At 51.5% G+C, this 23,991-nt stretch overlaps 1 protein-coding gene across 1 annotated transcript; it reads left to right on the top strand.

The window, feature by feature from the left end:
- Positions 1-666: 666 nt before the first annotated feature.
- Positions 667-17,068, top strand: LOC142004028 (uncharacterized). The gene is made up of 9 exons (XM_074981449.1): positions 667-5,379; positions 6,760-7,336; positions 8,059-8,630; positions 10,476-11,043; positions 11,419-12,020; positions 12,796-13,369; positions 14,980-15,179; positions 15,655-16,035; positions 16,772-17,068. Exons 1-9 carry the CDS (start codon positions 667-669, stop codon positions 17,066-17,068), a joined length of 8,484 nt encoding a protein of 2,827 aa, XP_074837550.1.
- The last annotated feature ends 6,923 nt before the right edge of the window (positions 17,069-23,991 follow it).

Raw genomic sequence — 23,991 nt, forward strand, 5'->3', positions numbered from 1 at the left:
TGTTACTTTCTCTCTCTTTGTTGGTAGCACTGAATTTCAGCAGCTGTTTTGCCTCCCCTTCTTAGACAAAGGCTAAATTCTTCCTGACTCCATGGTGTTCTTGCTTCCAAGTAACAGTGGCTCCATGCACAAAAAGGCTGTGGCTACTTGAGGTCCAACTCCTCTCATAGCATGGGGCCCTGCTGCATCTCTCAGGCTTTCAGACCATAATTCCTTCAGTGTGGTCCATACGTACATTTTGCAACCACAAAGATGATAGGCAGTTTTGGGGCTCTTTGTAGAACCTTTTGGTAAACTCGAGAGGCAAACGTCTGACTGTGGAACTTCGGAGCCTCATGCCAACCGGACTCAGGACATTCCTGGCTCACAGCTCCCATAGTTCCTACGGGCAGATTGCTCTCCTCCCGAATGGCTAAAATCTTCAGCCCTGGCCAGTTTCTTCACATTGGTTCTTCTACCGATGTTTCCTTCAGCTTTATAGATCTTCCTCTTCCCAGACGCTTACCCTGCTTCGCATACTCCATATTAGAGTCAAGGCTGACTATGTACACTGGTTGTCTCCAGGGGGTCCCTGTACCGCCCTCTTTCACATTGCTCTTTGTAGAAGCCAGCTTCGTTTCCAGCTCCCACTAGCTACCCCCACACGCAGCAGGTCTTGCCATAAGCATGAGTGCTTCTTCCACTGTAGCCTTTCCAATGAATTGTGCTTATTTTTCTTCATCAGCTGCTGGTCCTGAGCACCCGAAGCACCCAGATCCCTGCAGATGGGTGCAGTGCCAACAGAAGTACCAATGCGTGGTCAAGAATGGCGAGCCAGATTGTGTCCCTCAATCTGAAGCCTGCAACTCAATGTACTGCGTAGAAGGGACAATGTGCATGATTGTTCGTGGCCAGCCCATGTGTGTTCCCAACATGATGTCATGCCATAACGTCAAATGCAAACCAGGGACAGTGTGCGAACTTCAGAATGGCTGGCCTAACTGCATCCCTGTACCATCCTGCCAGAACACCCATTGCAAGGACGGGACCTATTGCCAGACGACAGACGATGGGCCCAAGTGCCTCCCTGTACCCTCCTGCCAGCACACCAAATGCAAAGATGGGGAGAAGTGCCAGGTCACAGATGGTTGGCCCAAGTGTGTCCCTGTGCCAACCTGCAAGAACACCTACTGCCAAAAGGGGTACGTGTGCAAAGAGAAAGAGGGCAGGCCCAAGTGCATCCCAGTGCCGACTTGCAAGAACACCCACTGTAAAAAAGGGACTGTATGTCTTGAGATATATGGCCGACCCAAGTGTGTCCATGTGCCATCCTGCCAGAACTTCCATTGCGAAAAGGGCACCGTGTGCAAAGACACAGGTGGCTGGCCCGAGTGTGTCGCTGTGCCAACATGCCATAAAACCCACTGCAAAAAGGGGACTTTTTGCAGCATAATTGATGGCTCACCTACATGTGTCCAAATTCCATCATGCAAGAACACCTATTGTGGAAAGGGGTACGTGTGCAAAGAGAAAGAGGGCAGGGCCAAGTGCATCCCTCTGCCAACGTGCAAAAACACCTACTGCAAAAAGGGGTACGTGTGCAAAGAGAAAGAGGGCAGGGTCAAGTGTGTCCAGATTCCATCCTGCAAGAGCATCCACTGTGGAAAGGGGCACGTGTGCAAAGAGAAAGATGGCTGGGCCAAGTGTGTCCCTGTGCTAACCTGCAAGAACACCTACTGCAAAGATGGGTATGTGTGCAAAGAGAAAAAGGGCAGGGCCAAGTGTGTTCCTGTACCAACCTGCAAGAACAGCCATTGTAAAAAAGGAACTGTATGTCTTGAGATATATGGCAGAGCCATGTGTGTCCGTGTGCCATCCTGCCAGAACTTCCCTTGTGAAAAGGGCACCGTGTGCAAAGAGAAAGATGGTTGGGCTGAGTGTGTCCCAGTTCCATCCTGCAAGAACACCTACTGCAAAGATGGGTACGTGTGCAAAGAGAAAAAGGGAAAGACCAAGTGTGTCCCAGTGCCATCCTGCAAGAACACCTACTGCAAAGATGGATATGTGTGCAAAGAGAAAAAGGGCAGAGCCAAGTGTGTCCCAGTGCCAACCTGCAAGAACACCTACTGCAAAGATGGGTACGTGTGCAAAGAGAAAAAGGGAAAGACCAAGTGTGTCCCAGTGCCAACCTGCAAGAACACCTACTGCAAAGATGGGTACGTGTGCAAAGAGAAAAAGGGAAAGACCAAGTGTGTCCCACTGCCAACCTGCAAAAACACCTACTGCGAAAAGGGGTACGTGTGCAAAGAGAAAGATGGTTGGGCCAAGTGTGTCCCAGCGCCATCCTGCAAAAACACCTACTGCAAAAAGGGGCATGTGTGCAAAGATGAAGATGGCTGGGCCAAGTGTGTCCCAGTGCCATCCTGCAAGAACACCTACTGCAAAAAGGGGTACGTGTGCAAAGATGAAGATGGCTGGGCCAAGTGTGTCCCAGCGCCATCCTGCAAAAACACCTACTGCGAAAAGGGGTACGTGTGCAAAGAGAAAGATGGCTGGGCCAAGTGTGTCCCAGTGCCATCCTGCAAGAACACTTACTGCGAAAAGGGGTATGTGTGCAAAGACGAAGATGGCTGGGCCAAGTGTGTCCCAGTGCCATCCTGCAAAAACACCTACTGCAAAAAGGGGTACGTGTGCAAAGAGGAAGATGGCTGGGCCAAGTGTGTCCCAGTGCCATCCTGCAAGAACACCTACTGCAAAAAGGGGTACGTGTGCAAAGAGAAAGATGGCTGGGCCAAGTGTGTCCCACTGCCATCCTGCAAGAACACTTACTGCGAAAAGGGGTATGTGTGCAAAGAGAAAGATGGCTGGGCCAAGTGTGTCCCAGCGCCATCCTGCAAAAACACCTACTGCGAAAAGGGGTACGTGTGCAAAGAGAAAGATGGCTGGGCCAAGTGTGTCCCAGTGCCATCCTGCAAGAACACTTACTGCGAAAAGGGGTATGTGTGCAAAGAGAAAGATGGCTGGGCCAAGTGTGTCCCAGTGCCATCCTGCAAGAACACCTACTGCAAAAAGGGGTACATGTGCAAAGAGGAAGATGGCTGGGCCAAGTGTGTCCCACTGCCATCCTGCAAGGACACCAATTGTAAAAAAGGGACTGTATGTCTTGAGATATATGGCAAAGCCAAGTGTGTCTCTGTGCCAAACTGCAAAAACATCTACTGCGAAAAGGGGTACGTGTGCAAAGAGAAAGATGGTTGGGCCAAGTGTGTCCGAAGTCCATCCTGCAAGAACACCTATTGCAAAGATGGATATGTGTGTAAAGAGAAAGAGGGCCGGGCCAAATGTGTCCCAGTGCCAACCTGCAAGAACACTCATTGTGGAAAGGGGACTTTCTGCAGCATCATAAAGGGCTCACCTAGGTGTGTCCGTCTGCCAACCTGCCAGGACATCCATTGCACAAAGGGGTACATGTGCAAGGTTGAAGACGGTTGGCCCAAGTGTGTCCCTATGCCAACCTGCAAGACCACCTCTTGTGCACCTGGGACCTTCTGCCAGGAGGAACAGGGCTGGCCCAGGTGTGTCCCTATACCCACCTGCAAGAACATGCCCTGCAAAGATGGAACTGTGTGCAAGGTTGAAGCTGGCTGGCCCAAGTGCGTTCACATCCTGCCATCCTGCAAAGGAATCCGATGCAGAGATGGAACTGTTTGCAAGATGGTAAACGGCTGGCCCAACTGCCTGCCTGTGCCATCCTGCCAGACCACCCAGTGTAAAGAGAACTTGGTGTGTGAGATGATTCAGGGCTGGCCTATGTGTGTGTCTTCTCCAACTGCATCATGTGCTGCCATTTTGTGCCCAGAGGGGACCATGTGTGAGATGGGGAAGAATGGCCCCAGATGTGTTCCTGTGCCACCATCCTGCCTAAATTTCCAGTGCCCACCAGGGACTGAGTGTGAGATTGTGAATGGCTGGCCTAATTGTGTCCCAGTGCCATCCTGCCACCACATCAAATGCAAAGAGGGCAGCGTGTGCAAACTGGTGAACGGCCAGCCAGAGTGCGTGCCCACCTTACCGCCCTGCGAGGGTGTACATTGCAAGGGAGGGACAGCGTGTAAGGCCACTGATGGCTGGCCCAAGTGCATGCAATTCTTCAGAGCTGCCCCAGTGTCTCCACCGTCCTGTGCTGAAATGGTCTGCCAACCCGGCTCCACGTGCCGGATGACGCATGGCAGGCCCAAGTGCTTTCCAAAGAAACCCTCCTGCGATGATGTCCCTTGCGGACGAGGTATGAGGTGCCGTATTCTGGGTGGACAACCTAAGTGTGTGCCAAAGAAATCCTCTTGCGACGACATCCGTTGCGGAGCAGATACTGTGTGTCAGATGGTGGAGGGCCGGCACCAGTGCGTGCCAAGGAAACCCTCCTGCCATGGCATCCAATGCAATGCAGGCCACGTGTGCAGGATTGTGAATAGTTGGCCCAAGTGTGTGCCAGAGAAGTCCTCCTGTGACAACATGCGCTGCAAATCAGGCTCTGTCTGCCAGATGGTAGATGGTTGGCCTCTGTGCATGACAAAGAAGTCGTCCTGTGAGACTGTCCGTTGCCAGCCAGGCAGCGTATGCCACATGGTGAATGGCTGGCCCCAGTGCATGCCCAAGAAACCCTCCTGTGAAACCATCCTCTGCAAATCAGATGCCTCGTGTCAGATGGTGGAGGGTTGGCCTCAGTGTGTGCCTAAGAAACCCTCCTGTGAGGGCATCCGTTGCAAATTGGGGACTGTGTGCCAGGTAGTAGCTGGGCAGCCCAAGTGCATGCGCAAGAAACCATCCTGCGATGATAGGAAGTGCAAACAGGGTACCATGTGCCAGATAGTAGCTGGACAACCCAAGTGCATGCCAAAGAAACCATCCTGCGATGACAGGAACTGCAAACCAGGTACTGTGTGCCAGATAGTAGCTGGAGAGCCCAAGTGCATGCCAAAGATACCTTCCTGCGACGATATGTACTGCAAACCGGGCACCGTGTGCCAGGTGGTGAATGGCTGGTCCAAGTGCGTTCCATCTCACCGTTCCTGTGACACAATCCAATGCAGCAAAGGGATGGTGTGCAAGGTGGCAGATGGTTGGCCTCAGTGCGTCCAAGCGTCACACACCCAGCCCATCTGCTGGGCCTCGGGCTACCCTCACTACCACACCTTTGATGGGCGAAGGTATGACTTCCCCGGCACCTGCAGCTACACTGTGGTCAAGACTTGCCACCCTAAGCCCAAAGTCCCTGCCTTCCACATCATCGCCAAGAGTCAGAAGCGCGGCGACACACATGTCTCCTTCGTCAGCCAGGTCACTGTCAAGGTCTACCACTACAACATCACCATGGTCAAGTACGAGTATGGGCTCGCCAGGGTAAGAACGTAGCACAGCCCAGGGACAACCCACAGCCATAAGAAGGGTCAGGTTCCATCTCCTATGTATTTGAGAAAGTCTGTCTGTCTGTCTGTCCAAGAACTCCTCCTAAATGGTAAGAGCTAGGACCACCAAGTTCCATATTCAGCTCCCTCTGACCATAATTGAAAGCAAGATAAGGGTTTGATTGTGCCAGGACAATGGGATGTGCCTGGAATGGGGCTGTTTCTCCTCAAACAAGACAGAAGCACCAGAGAGGTGAAAGGGGCTGGCTGGGGCGCCCCCTCCTTTGTCCTGGGACTGCCTCAGCCATGAACCTCCCACCCACCAGGTGTCCTTTAAGGGAACTGGGGGGCTGAAGCTCCCCTGCCATTTGTACAGAAATATCACTGGCTGTTCTCCTTCATCAGGGAGTGAGGGGGAACATGCACCATTTGCTGGTCTCCTCGCTGTGCCTGGGGAGCACAGGGGCAGACAAACCTGGACAGAGACGCACTCCTCCCTCAGCTGTGCCTGCTGGAACGGCAGCCATGGAGAGGCGCTTCTCACCTGGCCCCAAGCTGCTGCATTGAGAGAGGGCTGAAGTTGTCCTCTCACCCCGAGTTCACCTGCATCCTGAACCCCTCTTCCCCAGCCCCACCCCAGAGCTGTGATTCAAATGGAGCCTGGACATTTTCATTCTGTTTTCCAAAACAATCCCAACATGAACTGAGTTCAGGACCCCAGCCAGGCCGGATCAGATGCGCTCAGTGGCCACCACTTTACTGCTGGGCACTGCTCAGCCATAGAGAGACACAGATCCCGCCCCTGCTGCTACTGGAGCCTGTTGTGCCAGGTGTTACCCAGACACAGCCCCTGTCCTGAAGACCTCACAATCTATATCCAGCGGCAGCAGCGGCAGCTCCAGCCGAGAAGGCGGGAGAGCTGGGTTTACAATGTCCTGCTGCGCAAGAGATGCTCTGTTTGACCCCTGAGCAGCGGGGATAATGGTCCTGCTCTCACTCCCAGGGGTTGTGAGGTCAAACCCATTAAGGGTTGCAAGGGGTCTAGAAGCTCCAGTGGAGGAGATCAGGGGCGCACCCAAGAAACACCCTTTCCAAGGCGGCCCTTGGAGTTCTTCCACTTAGGCTGCCTGCCATCCAGGCCCCAGTGAAAGGCTGTGGGAAGTAAATCCCACCCCACTCTAAGGGGACAAGAATCAGCACTGCTGAAGCCAAGCCAAGCTCTAAAGCCGATGCTGAGGGAGACCCCCTGGTAGCCCAGGTGGAAATTACGCTTTGGTCTTTAGATACCCCAGCCAAGGCCTTAGCCACTAGGCTGCTCTTGCCCTCAGTGTTGGGTGTTTAGCCTGATGGAGGCTGTTCCCTTTAACGTCCCCAGGTGAACGGCCAGCGGACCCGCCTGCCTGTCTCCCTGTACGATGGGAAGCTCTGGCTCCACCAACGGGGAGGCCAGCTGGTCGTGGAGACTGATTTTGGCCTGAAGGTCTATTATGACTGGAAGTACTACCTGGTGGTCAAGGTCACCAAGGCCTTCCTGGGCCGGCTGTGCGGCCTGTGTGGCAACTACAATGGGGACGCTAGTGACGACTTCACCACACCATCGGGGCAACCGGCAGCCAACGCGGTGGAGTTCGGCAAAAGCTGGAGGGTGGAGGACGGTGACAAAAAGTGCCAGCACAGCTGCAAGGGCAAATGCGGGGTCTGCTCGCCAAAGCAAGCGAAGCGCTACCATGGAGAGGCCTACTGTGGTCTGCTCACCAAGGCAGGCCGAGACGGCCCCTTCTGGCAATGCCATGCCCTCATCGACCCCAGCACCTTCCTGGATGACTGCATGGCTGACCTCTGCACCTACGATGGCTACAAGGAAATCCTGTGCCGGGCGCTCAAGACCTATGCGGATGCCTGCCAGCGGGAGGGTGCAGTGCTGAAACACTGGAGGAAGCAGGCTGGCTGCCGTGAGTAGTGAATGAGAGGATACCGGGCTGTGGGCAGCCCTATCATTGAATGCTTTGAGTCTGGGTAGAGGCCGGAGACATGGGTGTCGCTCCCTATGGGTGCATGTCACTAGGTTCCCACCAGGATGCAGCTCTGAGTCCCGCTATGATGGAGCGTGGTGTAAATGACTGGCTAGGATAGAATAAGTCCTGCAGAAGGGTGGATAGACAGAGTAGACCAACATATAGACAGACATGTATGGATGGGTGGATACCGTGGATGGATGGACATGTGACTAGGCAGGCAGAGACAGAAGGATCGATGGAAGGATGGATGACAGATACTGCAGATGGATGGAGGGATGAACAGATGGAAGATGGATTTGCCACAGAGTTGTTAGATGTGTGCTGTGAATGGAGATGAACTGTGATTGGGTGGGTAAATGGATATACTGTGTGTGGTGTGTATAACTAGCACCTTCTTCAGACTGTGTTGCATCTGGTTTTATGTGTGTGCTCTTGCATGTGTGTGCTGGATGGAATCAGACTTGAGTGGATGTGTGTCAGACCCCCACCCACTGCTGTCAACATGGAGCAATTCCCCTTTAGCTCTGCAGGGTCTGAGTGCCTTTAGTATGCCATACAGCCCCTGAGGGAAACAGAAAATGCAGCAGAGATTCTGGTGGCCGTGGCTTTGTTAGGAAGCCGTCACCCCTGACGCTGGTGTCCTGTCCCTTTGACAGCTCTGACCTGTCCAGAGAACAGCAAGTACCAGCTCTGTGGCTCTGCCTGTCCTGCCACATGCAACAACTTTGCACCCCTTGACAAGTGCCACTTGCCCTGTATAGAGACCTGCCAGTGCAAGCCAGGCTACATGCTGGATGGGGGTCAGTGCATCCCCAAAGAACGCTGTGGCTGCATCCACAGAGGGCGTCTCTATGCTCCCGGAGAGCATTTCTGGGGGGACAAGAAGTGCCAGCAGAAGTGCCAGTGCAACCTGCGCAACAGGAAGGTCACCTGCCAGGCCTCCCGGTGCCAGACGGGCGAGGAATGCCAAGTGGTCAACGGCATCCGGGGCTGCTACCCAACCAGCTACGGAACCTGCTCTGCCCTGGGGGAGTCGCACTATATCACCTTTGATGGGATGCGCTATGACTTCCGCGGCACCTGCGTCTACCTCCTGGCTGGCTTGTGCCAAAAGAACGCCAACTTGGTGAAGTTCCAAATCCTGGTGCAGCATGAGAAGAGGGGCGGCAAGATGGTAGAAATCCAGGTGTATGGGACAAAGCTTGTCATCATCCATGGAAAGGTCAGGGTAAGTGTGCACTCACTTTGTGGTGTGTCTGTGGCAGCTGCACAGATGCAGACACATCTTTCTGACCTCAAGGAGTAACTACCTAGTAAAGAGTGAGTAAATACAGAATAAAGAATGAGTAAAGGAAAAAGTGAGATGTGAGTAACCACAAAATATGGAGTGAGTAAAAAGTGAGTTAGCACAGAGTATGGAATGATGTTGAAGAAAGGAACTACTGAGTATGGAATGAGCCAATAGTAAGGAAGAAGTAACTATTGGAAGAAAGAGGGAGTAAAAGCAAGTAATGAGAAAATGAGTGGGGAGAGAGTACTGAGAAAAGATGAAGTAACTACTGAGTAAGGAATGAGAAAAAATTATTAATAAATAGTTAATAAGTACTGAGTGAGAAGTGAGTAAGAAAATATGTAAGGAGTACCTACTAAAGAAGAAACAAATGCTGAGTAAAGAGTGAGTAATTCAACAACTGCTAAGGACCAAGGCACGAATTTCTGAATAAGGAGTAATGAATGAGCAAATGGCAAGTAAATACTGAAAAAGTAAGGAGTAAATACTGAATAAGGAACAAAGAAGTATTAACTACAGAGTAAGAGGTGAGTGAGGACAGAGTAAGAAATGGATGCATAACACATAATTATTGACGGAGGTGTAACTTCTTAGTAAAGTAGTAAGAACTGAATAAGGAATGTATAAGGCATAAATACTGAGTAAGGAAGAGGAAAATAATAACTTTTAGTGGGTAATGAGTAACTACTGTGTAAGGCGTGAGTATGGAATGAGGGAGAAAGCAAAAGTAAGCAAATGAGCAACTTCCAGTAAGGAATGAGAAACAGTGAATGTGAAATGAATAATTATAGAGTAAGGAATAAGTAAGTAGCAATTAGAGAATGAATAACTGTTGAATAAGATGTGGTGAGTAGCAGACAAATAACTACTGAGCAAGGAATGAATTATGGGTAAGTCATGAGTGTTGGAACAAAGTCTGGACACCGTATGTGAAGCAAGCAGGAGGGTTTTGTACACACACAACACTGGTGGAGTGTCACTTCACTTGTAGGCTAGTGAACACTGCCAAACCACAGGTTACAACTGATTATATAGAATGTTGATGGGTGGAGAGTGAAGCAACGGAGTGGGAAAGACACCCCAGAACCCCTGGATAGACGCTAACAGCAAGGGAAATTAGCACAATTAGCTGACAATCTAAGGTTACAATAATGATCTCCACCCGTAGCTTACGGAAAGTTCTTTGAACAAAGCAAACATTAATCAACAATAACGCGTAAAGTGGTGATGCGTATGTCAGCATCACAATGTTATCCTCCCACGGATGTGACCATTCATGTTATATCTAAAGAATCAAAGCAGAAGGTAATGAAGGTACGTGACAATCAAGCATTTGTTCCTGCCCCCTCTGAGACATCCTAAGGCTCTGTTCCTGGACTGTGGCTGCCAGGGTGACTATCTCTGTCTTTGTTCATGCCGGGATGGCCTTCCAGGTGGGGGCAGGGGAAACTCATGGTACTGGTGTAGGCCTAGTTTCCAGACCCATATTTAGAGCTGTGGTCCTTAACAGAATATCATGGCTTGTCTAGGAATTTTACCCTACAGTGAGCAATGAATCAAAACTACTGACTGAACACCCAGGACTCAGGTTTAAGGCTCTGTGAGTCCCTGAGCACATGATGTTCCAGCCTCAGGCCTGTCCCCACAAGGTGGAACTGTCATTCACCTAGACTTTGATGGGTGTTTTCTCCTGAACTAAGGATATTTCCTTGGCTCAGGGGGGGTCAGGTTTAATCCCCCAGAGTTTTCTCTCTAATCCTATCCCCCTGCTGCTCCCCACAGCTGAACGGCCTGCAGATCAACCTCCCCTACAATATTGACTATGACAAGGTCTCAGCCTACCGCCAGGGCTGGGACATAGTAGTGAGGACAGCCTTCGGCCTGACTGTGACCTTCGACAGCAAGAACCACATCCGTGTGAAGGTGCCAGCCACCTACAGGCGCTCGGTGTGCGGCCTGTGTGGCAATTTCGATGGGGAAGGTGACAATGACATGACCATGAGCAACCAGCTGCCGGCGCCCACCCCCTCCGACTTTGGCAGGAGCTGGAAGTTCCGGGACATCCCAGGCTGCATGGAGATGGAGAAGGAAGACTGCGTGGACATCGCGAGGGTGGAGAAGGAGCATAAGAAAGGCAAGAAGGAGTGCTGGCTCCTCCTGGACAAGGATGGCCCATTCAAGAAGTGCCACAGCAAGGTGAATCCGAAGGGGTACTTCAAAGACTGCATCTTTGACCGCTGTTCCCACAAGGACAACCAATCCATGGTCTGCCACATCCTCACCTGCTACGCTGCAGCCTGCCAGGCAGCTGGCGCCAAGGTCTACAAGTGGAGGACCAAAAACTTCTGCAGTGAGTGTGCCCCCAGCATAGTGTGGCCTCTTCCCCCTGGGGCGGAGGGGCTGTGCTTTTAGATCCGAAGGTCCCAAGTTCAATCCCTAATGGGCTCTCCCTAATAAGTCTATCCCGATGGGCAACCCGCTGATGACACTTGCGCAGTCAGTTTCTTCGGAGTGCCCTGTCCTAGCTGTCCCGAGAAGGAGTGGAATCCTTGGGGCTCTGGTTGGGTGCGAGAAGGGCAGGTGCACAAAGGAGGAATGGATGGGTTTGGGGCAGGGGCTGAAGAAGATGGGAAGGGACATGGGAAGCATAGAAGGGATGGGAATAGATGTTAGGGTCAACGCTAGGAAGCTGGGCCATCCACAGCCATCTGATGTTCCCTCATAGGGCCCTCCTGCCCCAAGAACAGCCACTACGAGATGTGCTCCAGCAGCTGTCCCGCTACTTGCCGCAGCCTCTATACCCCATTCCGCTGTCCCAGCAAGTGCCGGGAGGGCTGCGTGTGCGACGAGGGCTTTGTGCTGAGCGGTGACCAGTGCGTTCCGATCTCCCAGTGCGGCTGTGTCTACCGGGGCTTCTACTACAAACCAGGCGAGACTTTCTACCCCAGTGGCTTCTGCAAGCAGAAGTGCTCGTGCCAGGCTGGTGGGATCGTGGAGTGCCACCAGTTCTCCTGTGGCCCCAACGAGGAATGCCGGGTCATGGACGGGGTCCACAAGTGCCATCCGGTGGTGCCAAGGACCGGCACATGTCATGTGGCTGGTGATCCCCACTACATGAGCTTTGATGGCACCCCCTTCGATTTTCAAGGCAACTGCACCTACGTCCTTGCCAAGAGCTGTGTCCGAAAGGGCTACCTGCCCTCCTTCACCATCCAAGTGAAGAACAAACGGCTGGGCAGGACCAAGGCCGCTGTCACAAACTCCGTGTCTGTCATCGTCTACAGACACACGTTTACCCTGGTGCGGAACAGGAATGGAGTTGTGCTGGTAAGAGTGCAAGCAGGGCTCTTGGGCGACCTGTCTCTGACTGGCTGTAAGAGGGTGGTAGATGAAAGGAAAAGGGGACGCAGAGAGGGAAGAAAGGAGAGATGGATCCTAGACTGGTGAGTAGATAAATTAGTGGGCAGATAAGGAGAAACATAAGTGGATTCTAGTGGATGATAGATACAGCTCATTGGATGAGCGCACACTGGTGCATGGATGGGAGGATGTGGGGAGAGATGAATATGGTGAGAGGGCGGGTGAGTGGATGGATCAGAGGGATGGACAGATGAGAGGTTGGAAAGATACAGTGGGAGTGTAACCGAATGGATGAATAGGTAAGAGAAATGAATGGATTAGGTAGTGGCTGGACAAGCAAGGGGGATGGATGGATAGACAGATAAAGGAGGGGATGACTGAATGACAGACAAAGGGAGTGGGGTGGATGGATGGATGGCATAGCACTGAAATAGGTTGCCTAGGGATGGCGTGAAATCTTCATCCTTAGAGGTTCTTAAGTGCTGGCTTGACAGAGTCGTGGCTGGGATGACTTAGTTAGGGTTGGTCCTGCTTGAGGCAGGGGGCTGGACTCGATGACCTCAGTAGGTCCCTTACAACCCTAATCTTCTATGATTCTGTGGGGAAAGGGAACGGGATGGGTGGATGGATAAAGTGGGGGGATGGGAGGATATGGACAGGGGCCTGTTGGAGGCAGTAGCTGCATTATATGGTAAATGCCGCAATTCCTATTACACACACTCTCTCTCTTCCCCTGTCCCAGGTGGACGGCATCTCCTACTACCTTCCCTTCCAGCTGGAGAGTGGCTTGGTTCGTGTCTACTACCACGGTGCCAATGTGGTCTTGCACACCCAGTTTGGCCTGCACCTCTCCTTTGACCAGCACTACTACTTGGCCGTTACGGTACCCAAAAGCTACCGAAGTCAGACTTGCGGCCTGTGCGGCAACTACAATGGCAAACCACATGATGATCTCCTGCGGCCCAATGGCCACCTGGCCCGGGACCTGCGGGACTTTGGGATCTCCTGGAAGGTGAGAGTCCCTGGGGAAGTGTGTGACCATGGCTGTCGCGCCCTGGTCTGCCCCACCTGCCAGGTGTCCCGCAAGGCAAGCTATGTCCACAACAACTACTGTGGCATCATCCGGGCACCCTATGGGCCCTTCAGCACCTGCTACTCCACCATCAACCCCACCGTCTTCTTCAACAACTGTGTGCACGACCTGTGTAAGGCCAGGGGGAACCAGCAACTGATGTGCAGGGCCATCCAGAGCTATGTCACCGCCTGCCAGACTGCTGGGGTCAAGATCAAGCCCTGGAGGACCAAGAAGTTCTGCCGTAAGTGTTGTCAGGGCTGATACCAATCCATCCCTCCTCAGTACCACTCTGCTTGTCTCTGTGTCCCTCCATCTGTTTCTGTCTTGGTCCATCCATTCATGGCACCCTCTCTTTCTTAAGAATCTACTTCTCTCTCCTTCCACTCCTCCAGCTACTGCCAATATCTGTGTATCTGTCCATCCTTCCAGCTACATCCGTCCATTATTTGGAATCTCTCTCAGGCTCCCTCCATCCTTGCTCAGGATCTCTCTCTCCATAGATCCCTCTATCCACAGGGTTTATCCACCATCCTTGCATCCACTCAGAGTATGTGTTCCACCACCCATGATAGCTCTCTTCATCCCTTCATCTGTTTGCAGTAGCCATCCAGGCACAAGGGCTTCCTCTCCACTTATCTGCTAATCCAGCCACCTACCCCTTTGTCTGCGATATCTCTGTCCATCCAACCATCTATCCACAGTAACTGTCCATGCTTCCGTCCCTCAGCAGTATCTGCTTTCATGCATTCATCTATCCACAGTATCTCTTCATCCATCCATCCTCCCATCCATCCCTCAGCAGTGTTTCCATCTATCTACACACTCTCCATCCATCCATAGTATGCCTATCCCTTTACCATCCATCCATCCCTCCATCACTCCTCCCTCCATCCATCAGTAGTATCTCCGTCCATCCACCCTCTCTACATCCAACCACAGTATGTCTGTCCATCTGTCCATTCATCCATCCATCCCCCTGTCACTCATCCCTCTATCAATCCGTCAAGTGTATCTCTCCATCCATTCATCCTAGTTTCTGTGTCTGCCCATCTACCCATCCGTCTACAGTATCTCTTTTGTTCCTCTATTGGCAGTTTCTCTGTTTAGCCATTTATTTTTCCATCCACCCAACAGCAGTATTGCTGTCCATCCCTCCATCCCTTCTTCCATCCATCCACAACATAGGGTGTGCCCCAAGGGGTGAGATAGGGTGCCAGCCATTCCAGCTCCTGGTGGGGCAGTTCTGAGAGCTGAGCCATGGCCATGGAGCGTAATGAGATGGAACGGGAACTGCACATCACCCAGGGTGACATCTTCACCTTCTATGGTGTGGTGTCAGGGAAGGTGCCCCTGGACAGCACGTATGAGATCTCCACACTCACGCACACCGGGGTGCCAGATGGTTGCAGGTGGTGGTAGAGTTCCAGATCTGCAAACACACAGAGTTCCAGATCAGCAACCATCCATCCCTCCACAGCACTGTATCTCCATCACTCCTCTCCCTCATCCTTCCATCCAGCCCTTCCTCCAGCCAGCCAGCCAGCCAGCCATCCACAGTAATGTCATCTCTCCTCTCCCTCATCCTTCCATCCAGCCCTTCCTCCAGCCAGCCAGCCATCCACAGTAATGTCACCTCTCCTCTTCCTCATCCTTCTACCCACCCATCCTACCATCCATCTCTTCATCCATCCAACCATCCATCAGTATCTCTGTCCATCCATCCACCCTTTCATTTAAGAGTAGCAGAAAGAGGACACTCTTATAAAATCCCTTCTCCCCTCTCTTAACTGCTCCATCCCTCCGCACCTCTCCATACACTAACCCTTTCCATTCCCTTCTCTTCCCCTCCAGCCATGAGCTGCCCGGCCAACAGCCACTACAAACTCTGTGCCGACCCTTGTTCCAGCAGCTGCAAAGGGGTGGCCAACATCATCAAGTGTCCCAAGCGATGTGCTGAGGGGTGCCAGTGCAACAAAGGCTATTTCTGGGCTGGCTACGAGTGCGTTCCCATCCTCCACTGCCACTGCTTCCGCAAGGGCAGGTACTACAAGGTGAGCCCTCCCCTGGCTGGTACCGCCCCGCACACCACGCAGTCAGAGGCAGAGTAGGGCCCAAATGAGCACCCACGGCTCAGTCTCAGAGAGAGGCTCACACGGAACAGCTGCGCCACACTGAAGTGGAGAACCCAGGGCTCAGGCAGCAGGCTGTGGAGAGGCTGAGAGTGGGGTGTGGATGGGGGTGGATAGTTTGAAATACCCTAAGATTTGAACCCTCCCACCTGAAGGAGCTACTATGGAAGCAGAAAGGGTGTAAGGTCCCATTCTGGATACTCCCAGAGCCGCGGATAGAACGCAGGAGTCCTGCTTCCCAGCCCTCCTGTTCTGAGCCACCAGATATCACTCCTCTGCCAGAACCCAAGACTCTGGCTCCCTGCCCCACCCCCCGCTCTAACAGCACCGCCCAGAGCTAGGAACCAAACCCCAGAGTCTGCTCCCTCTCCAACTATGCATCTGTCTCTCCCGGCAGCCAGGCGAGAGGGTGCTGACGGCCCGGTGCCAGCAGCAGTGCATGTGCATGCCAAGGGGTGGGGTGGTGTGCCAGCCATTCCAGTGCCCAGCGGGGGAGTTCTGCGAGCTGAGCCGCGGCCGGTGGGGCTGCGTGAGACGCCATGGGAACTGCACCATCACCCGCGGCGATCTGTTCACTTCCTACGACGGGGCCTCAGGGAAGGTGCCCCAGGCGGGTACCTACGAGATTTCCACACTCATCAACACCAAGGTTGCCAGTTGGTTCCGGGTGGTGGTAGAGTTCCAGACCTGCAAAAAGTGCCGCGCACCCCGAGTCACAGCCATCACCGTCTACTTCCACAAGCTTGTCGTCCTGGTCTATGCCAATGGCAAAGTCTTGGTAAGGAGGAAGGTGGAGGGAGGTGCCAGTCGGTTTGTCTGCCTATGGGCCCTACAGCGTCTGTCCATTCATACTGTTTACCTTCTCCAGCCACCTGCCTCCATGGCATATGTCCATGCATCTTCCCATCCCTCTCCTGTACCTTGAGCACCCATTCATCCATGGCACTTCCAACATCCACCCATCCACTGCACTTACAGCATCGCTCCCTCCATTGAACCATCCATCTGTTGTATCCCCCCAGCACCACCCACCCACAATGCCCACCCATCTTCCCCATCCACAGGCAGATTTTTTTCCTCCATGTATGGAATAAATTTTTCCATGTGCACTGAGGAATATCTGAATGTGCACCACCAGTAAAAACTAAACCTAGTTGTGGGTGCTCTGCTAATCAGCTGAGCAGCATCTGAATCGCCTGACTGGCCACATAAGTGTGCAACTAAGAGGGAACACTGATGCCCACCAATCATCTATTCAACCACCTGTAGACCCGATGGCCATCCATCCATCCATCCATAGCCCCAATGTCCAGCAAGCCATAACATTTACAGCCTCCATCTATCCATCCAGCTTTCCGTCTGTCTCTTGTACCCAGCATATCCATGGGTCCCTTGCCCTTACAGTGTCCGTCTCTGTACTCACCTACTGTGGACCCTTTCCGCTCCAGCTCAGCGGTTTCTCTATCCTCTCTCTTTGGGTCTCTGGCAATGATCTCTTGGTCCGTACGTTCCAGGTGAACAAGCGCCCAGTGCGACTCCCAGCCAGGCCCTCCAAAACTGTGTCGGTGAGACGGGCAAGGAACGTGATAACAGTGGCCCAGGGCTCAGGGCTGCGGGTTCTCCTCACCACCAGTGGGAGCGTGACGGTGAGGATTAGCGGGAAGCTAGCTGGGAAAGTGCAAGCTGCCTGCGGGAACTATAATGAGAACCGAGCTGACGACCTGCGCCTACAAGATGGGACGGAGCTGGATAACATCAGCGAGATGCTCAACTATTGGAGGTTTTCCGAGAGCCCCGAGGAAGGTACGTGACAGGGGGCAGAACCAAGAGCCTGTGCCCAAGGGATCTCCAGGGCCAATGGCTCCAGACTGATATCCCCAACCCCAGAACATATTAATCATAGTCTCAGAGAACACTAGAACTGGAAGGGACCTCGAGAGGCCATCGAGACCAGTCCCCTGCCCTCATGGCAGGACCAAGCACCATCTAGACCATCCCACATAGATGTCTATCTAACCTGCTCTTAAATATCTCCAGTGATAGAGATTCCACAACCTCCCTAGGCAATTTATTCCAGCGTTTGACCACCCTGACAGTTAGGAAGTTTTTCCTAATGTCCAACCTAAACTTCCCTTGCTGCAGTTTAAGCCCATTGCTCCTTGTCCAATCCTCAGAGACCCAGGAGAACAATTTTCTCCACCTTCCTTGTAATCCTCTTTTAGGTACTTGAAAACTGCTATCATGTCCCCTCTAAGTCTTCTCTTTTCTAAATTAAACAAGGCAAGTACTTTCAGTCTTCCCTCATAGCTTATATTCTCTAGACCTTTAATCCTTCTTGTTGTTCTTCTCTGGACCTTTTCCAATTTCTCTACATCTTTCTTGAAATGTGGTGCCCAGAACTGGACACAATACTCCAACTACGGCCTAACCAGCGCAGAGTAGAGCGGAAGAATGACTTCTCGTGTCTTGTTCACGACACACCTGTTAATGCATTCCAGAATCATGTTTGCTTTTTTTGCAACAGCATCACCCTGTTGATTCATATTTAGCTTGTGGTCCACTATAACCCCTAGATCCCTTTCCGCAGCACTCCTTCCCAGACAGTCACTTCCCATTCTGTACGTAAGACGCTGTTTGTTCTTTCCTGAGCAGAGAACTTTGTATTTGTCCTCATTCAACTTCATCCTGTTTAACTCAGACCATTTCTCCGGTTTGTCCTGATCATTTTGAATTATGACCCTATCCTCCAAAGCACTTGCAACCCCTCCCAGTTTGGAATCATCTGCAAACTTAATAAGCATCCTCTCTGTGCCAATATCTAAAATGCTGATGAAGATATTGAATAGAACCGGCCCCAAAACAGACCCTGCGGAGCCCCACTTGTTAGGTCATTCCAGAATGACTGCAAACCATTAATAACTCCTCTCTGAGAATGATTATCCAGCCAGTTATGCACCCACCGTATAGTACCCCCACCTAAATTGTATTTGCCTAGTTTACTGATAAGAAGATCATGTGAGACCATATAAAATGCCTTTCTAAAGTCTAGGTATACCACATCCACCACTTCTCCCTTATCCACAACACTTGTTATCCTGTCAAAGAAAGCTACCAGATTGGTCTGGCAAGATTTGTTCTTCATAAATCCATGCTAGCTCTTACCTATTATCTTATTTTCTTCTTTCTTTCATTTGCAGATGAATTCCTTAATTACACGTTCCATTATCTTTCCTGGCACAGAAATTAACTGATTGGTCTGTAGTTTCCTGGGTCGTTCTTTTTTCCTTTTTATAGATAAGCATTATATTTACCCTTTTCCAGTCTTATGGAATCTCTCCAGACTTCCAGGACTTTTCAAAGACGATAGCTAAAGGTTCTGATACCTCCTCTATTAGCTCCTTGAGTATTCTAGATGCATTTCATCAGGCCCTGGTGACTTGCAGACTTCTAATTTTTCTAAGTAATTTTTAACTTGACTTTTTTTATTTTACCTTCTAAACTTACCCCCTTCCCACTAGCATTCCCATGTTAGGCAATTCTGCATCAGATTTCTTGGTGAATACTGAAACAGAGAAGTTATTAAGCACCTCTGCCATTTCCAAGTTTCCTGATATTGCTTCTCTCTCCTGACTGAGTAGAGGGCCTACCCTGTCCTTGGTCTTCCTTTTGCTTCTAATATATTTATAGAATGTCCTCCTGTTACCCTTTATGTCTCTAGCTAGTTTGAGCTCATTTTGTGCTTTTGCCTTTCTAATCTTGCCCCCGCCTATGTGTACTGTTTGCTTATATTCATCGTTTGTAATTTCTCCTAATTTCCACTTCTTGCGCGGCTCCTTTTTGATTTTGAGATCATGGCTAAGCCAGGGCGGTCTTAGACCATACTTTCTAGCTCTCCTACACATGGGTATAGCCTGCTTTTGGGCCCTTAATAATATCCCTTTGAAAAACTGCCAGCTCTCTTCAGTTGTTTCTCCTCTTAGTTTTGTTTCCCAAGGGACCTCACCTACCAGCTCTCTGAGTTTATCAAAACCTGCCCTTCCTGAAATCCTTTGTCTCTGTTTTGCTGTTCTCCCTTTCACCATTTCTTAGAATCGTAAACTCTGTGATTTCATGGTCACGTTCTCTCAAGCTGCCCTCCACTTTAAAATGGGCCCATCTACCCTGGTATCCTGCCTCCACCATGCCATTCATGGGCTTCTCTATCTGGTATTGTTCCCTCCAGATCAGACCAACGGGCCCCTCTACCCTGATATGCCCCCTCCACCCCACCATTCACAGGTCCATTGCCTGGTATCGTTTCCCCCAACAACACTCGCCCAGATCAGGCCCATCCTACCCAGTGTACACCCACCCTGGCCCCTATTCAGATTTATGGGCCCCCTAGACCTATATTTCTGGAACACCAGGATTTTGACTCTCAAATGATGAGGAAGTTGAGTGATGGCTTTTTCTATTCCCACTTTCCCCCCGTCCCTTTATGTCATTTATTTATTTAATTATTGTAGATTACGACTGAGCGCCATGTTGCCGATGCCCTTCGAGGATTTGGGTTTCCCTCTGGAAATCCACCAGGCTCTGACACACAGTGGATCCCAGCTTAGCACAAGCACAAAATTCCCTTGCCTAGATCCCTGTGCGGAGCAGCCGACTTTGTGGATAGCTTGCTACGCAGAGACGCTGTTTAAAAACTGCCGGTGGGGGCGATCCTCAGCTGCTGCCAATCGGCACAGACCCAGTGATGGATTTCTACCAGCTGAAAAGCTTAGTCTAGCTTGCAAATGAATGCCTGATTTCAAACCGGCCTGTGTTTTTAACTTAATATTACCAAGCCCCTTTTTGTCTCAAAGTGTTACGCAAATTATTTATGTCGAGGCCTTTACCTACCACTGAGATGCAGCCAACTCCGGGGAGGCAACTAGTGAAACAGCCTCACAGCAATGCTGCATGGGGATAGTTCACCCAGCACTGAGATGCAGCCACCTCTGGGGTGGGGTAGCTAGGGAACAGCTGTAAAGGGAGGACTTGCCCAGCATTGAGCTGCACTTCTCTGGGGTGGGGTGGAACAGGTGTTGAAAACACAGGTGCACAGCAACACTTTGGGACAGGAAGTGGGGGAAAATCCTGGATTCAACTGAACGTGCTGTAAGAATCTACTAATCAATAAAAAGCTTCTGGCAAGGGCTTTGGATTGACTTCTGCACTGTTATTTCTCCACCCGCTACATCTTAGCCAGCCATTTTTCATGGCATATTGAGGTGCATTAGGAGGAGCATTTCCAGCAGCTCTAGAGAAGTTATTATTCCCCTCTCTGTGGCACTGGTGAGGCCACATCTGAAATATTGCGTCCAGTTCTGGGCTCCCCAGGATAGAAAGGTTATGGATGCATTGGAGAGGGTCCAGCGGCGGGCAACCAAAATGATTAGGGGGCTACAGCACATGACCTATGAGGGGAGGCTGAGGAATTTGGCCTTATTCAGTCGACAGAAGAGAAGAGTGAGAGGTGATTTGATAGCAGCTTTCAACTTCCTAAAGGGGGCTCTGAAGAGGATGGAGAGAAACTGTTCTCAGTAGCGATGGATGGAAGAACGAGGAGGAGCAAAGGTCTCAAATTACAACATGGGAGGTGCAGATTGGATATTAGGAAAAACTATTTCATTAGGAATAGTCACAGAGGGGTTGCTGTGTTAGGTTGTATCATCACAAAACAAAAAAGCAGTCGTGTAGCACTTTAAAGACTACGTTATTGCTTTTTTTTGTTTTATTTCCTCAGGAAGGAGGTGCAACACTGGAATGTGTTACCTAGAGAGGTGGTGGAATCTCCATCCCTGGAGGCTTTTAAGTCCAGGCTTCACAAATTCCTGGCTGGTATGATTTAGTTGGAGTTGGTCCTTCTATAGGCAGGGGGCTGGAGTTGATGACCTCCTGAGGTCCCCTCCAGCCCTAGGATTCTATGATTTCTCTTTGCATGTGGCCAGGTAGACAGACAAACAAACAGTCTCCTGCTGAGCCTCCCTGGCCCGCTCCCTCCAGTATGGTGCCACTTACTCAGCCCCCATCCTGCTGTCTGCAGCACAGCACCCTCTACTGAGTCTCTGGGTAGATAATTAGAGGGAACAGTCGATGATGGTCAATGCACCAAAGATGGAGTGTTGGATGTAGGGGGGAAAAGAAGGATCATGCTGACTCCAGAGCATCTCAGAAGGAAATGCATAAAAAGAGGGTAAAGCTTGTGCCAAGGGGCAGGTTCATTGGTTCATGAACTCCAAGGCCAAAAGGGAAGAGCTCTGGGCTCTGGGTGGATACAACATTTGGATCCACATCTGTACCAGCTCTCCATGGAGTTGCAGGATTCTACAGCAGGGAGCTCAGCCAGTCTGACCTCCTGGGTAGCAGGGTCCAGAGAACTACCCCGTAATGATCCCAAAAGCAGGCCTCTTGGCAAAGCAGCCGTCCTGGGGCTCTAATGGCCAGCGAGGGAGAATTCAACCTGGTTTGTGGGCAATGGCACCAGTGGTTCATTCCCCTCCTTGTTACGAACGTACGTCTCAGATCCAGCCTGACCTAGGGCAGCTTCAGCTCCCAGCCTGTGCTGGGGTTCAGCCTCCCTCTGCTAGATGTAAGAGCCCCTTATGTTTTCCCCCCGTCTCTGCCCACCCAGAGGACTGTTTAGAGAGCCAAGTGCCAGGGCACAGCACTCAGGGAAGGAGTCGCACCATGGTGGTGCAGAGCAGTTGGAACTGCTCAGTCCCTCAGAGCTCAAGGTGGACACTCTGCAGAAAGAACCTGCACCCATGGTGGAGCAACCAAACCAGCCAGTGTGCCAAAGAGCTGCAGAGAGGCCTCAGGGAGCAGGGAGCTGTTGGAAAAGAGATTGGGGGTGAATGGGCCAAGAAGGAGCCAGGGAAAGTTGTCCCAAAGGAGGGCAGGGTGGCAGAAGGGCAACATGCAGCTCTAGATAACAGAATAGGCTGCCCTGGCATGATCCACCTGGATAAAAAGTGCCTTCCCCCAGATCAGGTTGACAAGACCCTGCGGTAGGGGCTGTTAATTCCTCTGCATGTGGGGCACAGCCCATCTCCCAGTCTGACCTGGAGTAAACGGGGGAGTCCCTCTAACCTGAAGCCCGTAGGAGTTGAGGACTCAACCAGAGGACCCAGGGTAGGTGGGAGACCCTCAGTGGCCTGGGATGTACCAGTGTGTCTCCCAGGAGACACAACAACCCTCTCCCTTCAAACACACGGACGCATCTTGCCGCATCCCCTGTGCGCTGCAGCGCACTTTTTTTAATTGACTTGGTTACTTTGTAGGCTGCATATTGTCCACATTTGACCTGCTCGTTACCTCTTCTCCACATTCTATCTTTCCTTGTTCACCGACGAAATCTTTCTCTGGGGGTTCTCCCGCTTACCTCAGCTAGCTCAGACACTGGCCTGTTCACCCACCAAGGCCAGCTCAAACATTCTTCTTCCAGCCAATGATTTATTTACCTCCCTCCTCCTAGAGTCCAAAGACTGAGGCCTTCCCCCAGGGTTTAATTCCTCATGTTAGATACAACAATCTGGTCTTTTGCCTCCTCCTTATAACCCTGTTCTAAGGGAGGCAACGCAGCTCTTAGATACATGGTGGGTAACAGCACCAAATTAGTAGTTCTGTACAGGGGCACACATTGGTCATAAACGTGGATGAGCAGGAATGGGCTTTATCTGCAGCTGAAGACTGAGGTCAGATGCCAGGAAAAGCTTTCTAGCGCCCAGGGGAGTCTGGCTCTGGATTGGCGGTGCAAGAAGGCTGTGGGATCCCTTTCACTGGAGGTTTTACGAACAAGCTGGACAGACGTCTGGTCTGGGTTTACCTGGTGGTGTCTAAGCACAGGGGGCTGGACCTGAAGATTTCTTGGGGCCCTTCCAGTGCAACACTTCGTTGATGGCATCCTACAGAGCTCTGCGATTCACACACATGTGGAGGTTGCTAGATGGAGCCATGGGGGAGACACTGCGTCTCAGTTTACCACAATTCAGTTCACTGTGGTTCAGCACCTGGAAGTGTGCTGGGGGACACACCTGGGGGAGCTCACAGGGGCAGCAGACAAGGCCAGGTGAGGTGTCCCACCCCAGACCTGCAAGCATTAGGTTTTACCAGTAACTCACCTCTGGTGTTTCCTTAGTGCCGGGCTGTTCTGGCTTATGATGCAGAGTCACGAGTGTGACCTTGGGGACACTTCCCTTTCAGCCACTGTATCGATTTCCTCCAACCAGCCAAGAGACATGGTGGTTTCTCCATCCTTGATGTGTTCCAGGGAAGGCCAGATGCCATCCTTGGCTGCGCTTTGGTCCAGAACTCACTGATGCCCCATACCGGAGGTTGTGACCTGCAGGGGAAAGATTAGATGGTCTAAGAGGCTCTTCTGATCTTAAAGTCTAAAAATCTACACAAAACTGTGTGTAGCACTGAGCGGCCTCTGGTGTGGCCATGTGTAAAGTGGCTTGGTCCCCAGAACAAACGCTGAGGGAGTGGGGGTGCCGCTCAGACATACAAAAGGGCAGTAGTGGGTGTGGCAGTGACACCACAAGGGCCTTGCTTCAAAGAAGCATAACTCTCCTGAGCTTGAAAGGCTTCCCCTTCCTTCTACAGAGAATTTTCACCACATCTGGAAGCTTGCCATCAATGAAGTGAAGGCTCATGGCGATGAAGATACAGAACAGTTCTGGGGCAATGACACAGCCTTGTTTGACTC

Source organism: Carettochelys insculpta, chromosome 30 (genome assembly GCF_033958435.1).
Source record: "Carettochelys insculpta isolate YL-2023 chromosome 30, ASM3395843v1, whole genome shotgun sequence".
Taxonomy (NCBI): Eukaryota; Metazoa; Chordata; order Testudines; family Carettochelyidae; genus Carettochelys; species Carettochelys insculpta.